This window comes from Saccostrea cucullata, unplaced genomic scaffold, assembly GCF_032062105.1.
Source record: "Saccostrea cucullata isolate Sc308-1 unplaced genomic scaffold, CSIRO_AGI_Scuc_v1 ctg1302, whole genome shotgun sequence".
Taxonomy (NCBI): domain Eukaryota; kingdom Metazoa; phylum Mollusca; class Bivalvia; order Ostreida; family Ostreidae; genus Saccostrea; species Saccostrea cuccullata.
Window position 1 is genome coordinate 84,188 of NW_026921867.1, and position 7,930 is coordinate 92,117.

The following is a 7,930-nucleotide window of genomic DNA, read 5'->3' on the forward strand; positions in this document are numbered from 1 at the left end:
GATAATTAAATCTTACCTATCCCGTCTAATATTAATCTTTTCTTTTCTAAGCAGTTTGACATTTTTTGTGGAAGACCAAATTTAATAATTTATCTCTTATGTATTTATTAGTTATTGTATCATTTTATTTTTCGCTTCATCTAAAGTAATCTTAAATATTTCTCTATCTTTAATTTCATTGGTCCCTTTAATATTATCCAATAGTTTTAATTAACCTTGAGTATAAGTAACAGTTCAAACTAAGCAAAATTGGGCAGTATTACATTTAAAGAAGAAATTGTCCACTCAGCTGATATCGGATGTATCTTTCATATTTAATATTTGTTACTTTACTATTGAATATTTGGGTATGACATATTTTATCTGCGAAGTTTATACGTTATAATATTTTTCCTGTTAAAATTGTCAGAGTAAATTGTTATATTTGTCTGTCATTTCAAAGTTCATTTTGCTGCACAGCATTTTCTACCTCAAATATGTATGCTGCATAAATGAATTCTTTATATATATTATAGGTCAATGTGTTTTTTCAAATATTTCAATAAATAAAATGGATACCATCATCTGATTCTTCATTTTTCTTAACTTCTTTACATTTTGTCGTTTAAAAAAAAACATCGAATTTTTTTATAATTTGAGAATGCCCAAACCTTTGACCAGGATGCGGAAGCAGTGTAAGTCCACAGTCATTCTTCTGTAACAGAGGAAAGTAAGGACTAATTGTAATATTTTAGAATCAATATATTGAAGTAAGGATATTTATATCCACAAATTTTCCTGATAATGAGACAAGACAACTCTGGCTATTTGAAGCTTGTTTTTGCTTAACCTCCTGTTTGAATTATTAAAAACACAATTGAGTGAAACTGTCCTTTAGAAAATATATATTCATATCAATAATCGATTTAAACATATTTTATTGTAATATAATTACAAAGGGATTGAGCACAAGTACTGAATACTTATATAACGTCCTCTCCCTATACATGTAAATTACACATTTATATTGTCACAGTTAAACATGCTATATAAATTTATATATTTTTTTTTGTAATATGTAATGTAGTGATTAGTTTTAGTAATTTATTATTTTAATGAATATATATTTTCTCTTTTATTTAACAATAAACCCTTAACTTAAATTTAATTGACAATATCGCTGCAAAAAGATTTTTGATTGAGATTTTGAACATTATTCAAGTCCATAAAACAAAACAAAACAGGAGCAGAGCAAACACGGACCTTCAAAACATCAGAGGTGGGATCAGGTGCCATGGAGGAGTAAGCATTCCCTGTGACCGGTCATACCCCCTTTGAGCTCTTTGACATGATCGTTAATTAAATGTATATGCGTTGGAAGCAAATTGAAACCAGGGTAGAGGGGCTAAATGAAACTGGGGATGGGAGTGGTGGCTAAACCAAATAAAATCTAAATCCCGATTTTAAATGCCTTTAACATGTCTATCTTTGCAAAAAAGTGGGGGGGGGGGTAAGCCCCTATAGCTCGCCCGGTTCCGACGCCTATGCAATGCATAAATAGTGGAATAACAATCACTATGAAAAACGTTAGATTGTATTGGAATGTTAGAACTTAAGAAATGTTAACTTTAAAAGAGACTGCTTATATACTTCTTTCATCAACTTTTTTTTTCAAAAATTTACTTCATTTCAGAAATTGTTCACACGTAGATCATGCGCTTGCATATCGAATGTGGAAAAATTCATGATACCCATTTTCCTTAGAAAGGTTTCAAAATGTTTGCATACAATGTATATCAATAACTGGAACTGAATTCACTGAGAACTTTGATTTTTAGGTCACCTGAGTAACTCAGGTGACCTATTGCTATCCGTTTTCGTCCGTCGTCGTGTATCGTGTGTCGTGCGTCGTGTGTTAACATTTGAACATTTTCAGCTTCTTCTCTGAAACCACTCAATCTATTTCAACCAAATTTAGTATACAGCATTTATGGGTGAAGGGGAACAAAGATTGTGAATTTTATGGTCCCCACCCCCCTGGGGCCTGAGGGGTGGGCCAAAACCACTAAAATTATTGCAATCTTTCAAAATCTTCTTTAATGCTGGACATTAAGCAGGCAAACTGTTGGCATGAATGTAATGAGCATTGAGTCCTTCACCAAAATTGTGAAATTCATGGCCCTGGGGTCAGGGGTTCTAGTGCTAGCGCGGGGCTATATAGATTATATAGTGAAAATGCATTGTTGCAACCACTATTGAAATAACGACCACTATTGATATAATTATATCAATAGTGGTTGAGTGTGCATTTCAATAACAAACATAGTAAGTAACCCTATTGAAATACAACCATTATTGAAATAATTATATCAATAGTGGTTGAGAGTGCATTTCAATAACAAACATAGTTAGTTACCACTATTGAAATACAACCACTATTGAAATAATCATATCAATAGTGGTTGAGAGTGCATTTCAATAATAAACATAGGTAATAACCACTATTGAAATACAACCACTATTGAAATACAACCACTATTGAAATAATTTTTTCAATAGTGGGTGAGAGTGCATTTCAATGACATAAATAGTATGTAACTACTATAGAAATACGACCACTATTGAAATAATTAGTTCAATAGTTGATGACAGTTTATTTTAATACCAAACATAGGTTACAGCCACTATTGATAGAATGTGCACATTTGAAATAATGATTTTAAAAGTGATTTAACTAATTATGTCCATAGTTGCTATTAATCAATGTTAAAGCACATTGCAAGACTTCTTGAAATAACTTAAGTATAAAAAAAAAATACAAGGATTAATGGTTCTTTATGATCTCCAACATTTCTAATTCATTTATTGAGTTTACTTTTAAAATTACGACTACTTGTGAATGATCATTTTTTTTTAAAGAAAAAAGTTGAAAATGCGTTTCAAAACATCGTACCAACACATTTTAATCACACATACTATTTTAAAAAACCTAATACTAACTTCCCTGGAAACTTTGCTTTTTAATGTCTTGACGAGTAGATATTGGCTTTACTATCCGTATTTTTAGTTTAGGAAATCCCATGAATATAAGCAATAATTTAATTCTATACTTAATTCTTTTTATCAAAAATACTTCTTCCTTCATCTCGAATCGGCCAGATTTGAAAGGAGCTTGCTTATAACATTTGCATACATGTTGAATTATAGGTCAGTCAGTATAATACAAAGTGTCCGTGTATTAATTGAAATTTCTACAAAAAAGGAAAACAAAACAACTTTTGTTATATTTTAAACTCAAAAAAATAGTTTATTGTGTTAGAAAACTATACTGGTAATTTATTCTTATATTTGTTTTTATATTTGGGATACTTCAGTAGAGCTTGCAGTGTGGTTTTGGTATTAGAAGCATTGTCAGCAACTGCATGTATTAATTATTTTAATATCCATTAAAATCATAGTTTTAAGCACTACTGAAATCAATATGTCAATCACTTTTAAAATCTATATGTTAATATATTGAAATATTTATTTTTAAAAGTAAACATCAGTTCAACAGTGGTTGCAACTTATGTCAATTGGTATTAAAATGCACTCTTAACCACTATTGAAATAACTCTTTCAGTAATGGTCGTTTTTCAATAGTGAATGCATACTATGTTTGTAATTGAAATGCACTCTCAACCACTATTGAAAGAATTATTTCAATAGTGGTCGTATTTCAATAGTGGTTGCATACTTTGTTTGTTAATGAAATGTACTCTTAACCACTATTAAAATAATTATATCAATAGTGGTCGTATTTCAATAGTGGTTGAAACCTATGGTCATTATTGAAATGCACTCTCACCCACTATTGAAATGATTATTTCAATAGTGATTGTATTTCAATAGTGGTTATTACCTTTGTTTGTTATTGAAATGCATTCTCAACCACTATTGATATAATTATTTCAATAGTGGTTGTATTTCAATAGTGGTTGCAACAATGCATGATTTCTTTGAAAATCTTCTTCTCTGCTCCTGGGTATTAAGTAAACTAACTAAGTGCATAGTTATGATGAGAAAGAGTGCCTCTTCCAAAATTGTGAATTTTGTGGCCCAGGGTAGGGGTTCTGGTGTAAGGTGGGCCCTATTGATTATATAGTGAAAATGCATTAATTTTTTGAAAATCTTCCTCTCTGCTCCTGGGTATTAAATAAACTAACCAATCACTTAGTACTGATGAGCAAGAGTACCTCTTCCAAAATTATGAATTTTATGGCCCCAGGGTCATGGGTTCTGGTGTTAGGGCGGTGCTCTATTGATCATATAGTGAAAATGCAATTTACGTCTTGGAAAATCTTCTTCTCTGCTTCTGGGTATAAAATAAACTATGTAAGTACATAATTATGTTAAGCAAGAGTGCCTCTTCGAAAATTGTGAATTTTGTGGCCCCAGGGTCATGGGTTCTGGTGTTAGGGCGGGGCTCCATTAATCATATAGTGAAAATGCATTAATTCTTTGAAAATCTTCTTCTCTGCTCCTAAGTATTAAATTAACTAACTAAGTACATAATTATGATAAGCAAGAGTGCCTCTTCCAAAATTGTGAATTTTGTGGCCCCAGGGTAAGGTGTTCTGGTGTTAGGACGGGGCTCTTGATTACATAGTGAAAATACATTAATTCTTTGAAAATCTTTCCTTTGCTCCTGGGTTTTATGCCAATGATCCAAATATACGAGGGTTGTCCCAAAATTTCGTAGACTGGGCTCATATCTTTCAAAGAAATTAATGTATCTTTAAAAAATTTTCATGGTGGATAAAGCGTGTTCTTGGCAGATAAATTACGAAGTTTTATCATGTTTACTTGAAAACTTTTCGAGTAATAACATCTAAAGTGATATCGTTCTCTAACATCCGGAGCAATCAGCAACGTCAAAAAATACAAATGTCAACGGGTCAAATTTTTGGCAAAAATATCTCGATTACCAGGATCAAATTCTTAAATTAAACTGAAGAGTTATAGTTATAAATAATGTGAAATATCTTAATTACGATGATATGATGATATGCTAAAACTTTAAAATATGTAAACAAAGTATATGCAGGTACAGGTATGAAATAATGATGATTTGAAAAGGCTATATTTATACGGGCTTTTCGTCTGTTTCCTCTAATGGAGTTGCACAATGGAACTCTTGCCCATTTCTTAGCCCTGTCTTTATTTTAGTTACTGTTACTCACATATACATAGAGAAACCGTTTTTGTCATTTTAAATACTAAGGACAAGAAAAAGTTTCCTAGTCTACCAAACATTTATGACTGGTACATTTCTGTAAGAGTGAATTCAGGATCAAAACAGTTGATTATGGTCCAGTGCGCCGCCTGTGCCTACGCAGGCGCCATTTTGCAAAAAGTCCGATTTCAACCCCATGTATATAAAACGTTATAAAATTCGTATTTATCAAAGCATAAACACCAAAATTTGAGAAAATATAGTTAATAAAACATTATTAAGAATTTTCATTCCTTTAAAAAAATACGGGGTGGTAATTACTTTTCCGTAGGATTTTAAATATAACATGCCAAGTTTTATTTGCAACTTTTGAGTATTGCGCCACCTTCCTACACTAGACAATAAAATGTGTCTTTTAAATTGGAATAATTTGTGTAGTTTCTCCATATTTGTCCATAAATTTATTAGATAGTATTGGTTTAATCTATATACGAAGTTTCATTAATGTATGACGTAGGGTTCCTACAAAGCAACGCTTGTCTACGGAATTTTGGGACAACCCTCGTATATATTGATGATGAAGAAAGGTGCATCTAGCAAAATGGTTATTTTTCATGCCCCCTCCCTCCATGGGTCGGGGGTGGGGTACATAGTCTGAAAATAAATTACTGCTTTGAAATCTGCTCTTTGGTATTAAACACCATTTTATGATAAAATTTGCAAAATTTTGAAATATGTGTCCCCAGGGTCAGTGGTTTCTTTGGGGTGAGGTGCAAAACTGGTTATAAAGTGTAGGTGTATTTTCTCTTAATGTTACTCTGATCTACCTCTGGGTATTAAGTAAATAGAGTAAGCATGCTAAGTCTATAATTATGATAAGCAATGGTGCCTCTTTCAAAATTATGAATTGCAAATTTCATGGCCTCTGGTTTAAAACACAAACCAAATTTAATTGTTTGAAAGTTGTTGCACAATACTCAGGTGACCTATAAGGCCCATGGGCCTCTTGTTTATTTTCTATTACCACAAAAAAAAAACAGCTGTCAGTTGAGTTTGGTATCAAAATGGAAGTGATTACCTATGCATTGGAAATTGTTAAATGTAGTTAATTTCTGTCCGATGTACAGTTAAATGAGCATAAATGTAAAAAAAAAAACAACTCTAAAAGAGTTATACAAATATTGAAGTGAAATTTCTTATAAAGTTGTGTCAAATTACAAATGATTGTCTTAATCAGACTTGTTCCGAGGCATAATTTAAGGAACGATTCTTAACTCCAGTTATTCCGCTTTGGTGATGTAAAATATAATGTAACTTCAAGGCCATTTTCAGGGTATTTAAAATTTGTTTTATCACAAAATGATAATAAAGATGGTATTATTGAAGAATTTTAATCGTGAGCTTTAAGACAGAAACAAGTGTATACATGAACTCTTTAGAAGGAGTTTATTGCTTATCTGAAAAATGTTCGAATCAAAGTATGCGTCCGATGTATGGTTAACTCACTATACATTCCACTTCTTGATTAGTTTAACTTTCTTTTCCATAGAGGAAATGCATGTTATTTTGTTTTGAAGTTACAAATGTTAAATGCCATACAAGAGTAATGACACCTACGAAAATTAAATTACGTCTAGCTAAAACGTGCTTGACCCGCAGATTTCAATCAATATCCATTGATTATTAACTGCATGCTTTGTGTCCATTAACAAGTCGGCTTTTATTCTATGATTTTTGTCAACATATACTAAAACTCTATTCTACTTTACCCTTCGTTATCCTCAGCATTTGCACAGAGAATATGATGACCTTTTTCTACTTCTGTCGGAGACCAGGACATTGATATAAATACAACATTACTACTGATATTAGGTGCAGGTTGAATGCCCGTGTGGTTGACAGGTTTTCCATCTCGTCGAAGAAAATCAAATCGCCTTATATGCCTAAAATATAATGCAATTGTGTCAAAAGTGGCCACACGTCAAAAAGTGATTTTAATAAGAATTTGAAGACAAAACCTTACTTTCCAGCTGATGCTTTGGCATATACATTGACATGAAAATCTCCTCCAACATAAATGGTATACTCCTGGTTATTACTTGGAGTGGGTGGTATGATTTCAGGTGGATCTGTTTTCCCAGTTATTTTGAAATACATCTAAATTAATAAATTGGCGTGGAATATTTAAGCCATGATATATTTCTGATTAATTTATTTAGGAAATATTTTAATTAGCAAATCGTTCGACTGGTATCTAATGCTTTTTTTTTTAATTTTGAGACATACCATGACTACAACTCGTCCAAGAACGCTTATATAAGGGATTTGAAGTAACAATGCTGTTCCTTGAATTGTAATATTGTATTTGCTGTAGTCTTTTACTGTGATTGGTATACCAAATGTATCGCTTTCGTGAAAATAACTTTGATTGGCTCTGATTTTCATAACACAATTCTGGAAGATAAAAACGAGCTACAATATAAGATATGTAAAATGAATTAAAGTGAAAATACAAAAAATTATATGAGGTAGTGCATTTTGACCGAAAATGCATTTCTCATTTTTAGTCCATTATTTATACACTGAATTGACAATGGATTTTCCGTTATTCCCCGATCATGACAAGGAGCACACGGTGGGTGTGACCGGTCAGCAGGGGATGTTCACTCATCCATGGCACCTGACCCCTTCTCTGATCTTTCGGAGGTCCGTGTTTTCTCTGCTCCTATTCTGTAT

General features: G+C 32.0%; 1 protein-coding gene across 1 annotated transcript; it reads right to left on the reverse strand.

The window, feature by feature from the left end:
• Positions 1-627: 627 nt before the first annotated feature.
• LOC134260840 (uncharacterized) lies at positions 628-7,642 on the reverse strand. The gene is made up of 4 exons (XM_062743373.1): positions 7,481-7,642; positions 7,218-7,351; positions 6,964-7,137; positions 628-694 (listed from the first exon to the last, which is right to left on the reverse strand). Exons 1-4 carry the CDS (start codon positions 7,637-7,639, stop codon positions 628-630), a joined length of 534 nt encoding a protein of 177 aa, XP_062599357.1. The 5' UTR covers positions 7,640-7,642.
• Between the last annotated feature and the right edge of the window lie 288 nt (positions 7,643-7,930).

Bases quoted from the DNA above. Each gene is read 5' to 3' on its own strand.
- LOC134260840 (XM_062743373.1), bottom strand. From the start codon at position 7,639: ATGAAAATCAGAGCCAATCAAAGTTATTTTCACGAAAGCGATACATTT. The intron at 7,352-7,480 runs GTATGTCTCAAA...TTATTAATTTAG, and splicing joins TTGGACGAGTTGTAGTCATG to ATGTATTTCAAAATAACTGG. The intron at 695-6,963 runs GTAAAGTAGAAT...CCTCTGTTACAG, and splicing joins AATGCTGAGGATAACGAAGG to AAGAATGACTGTGGACTTAC.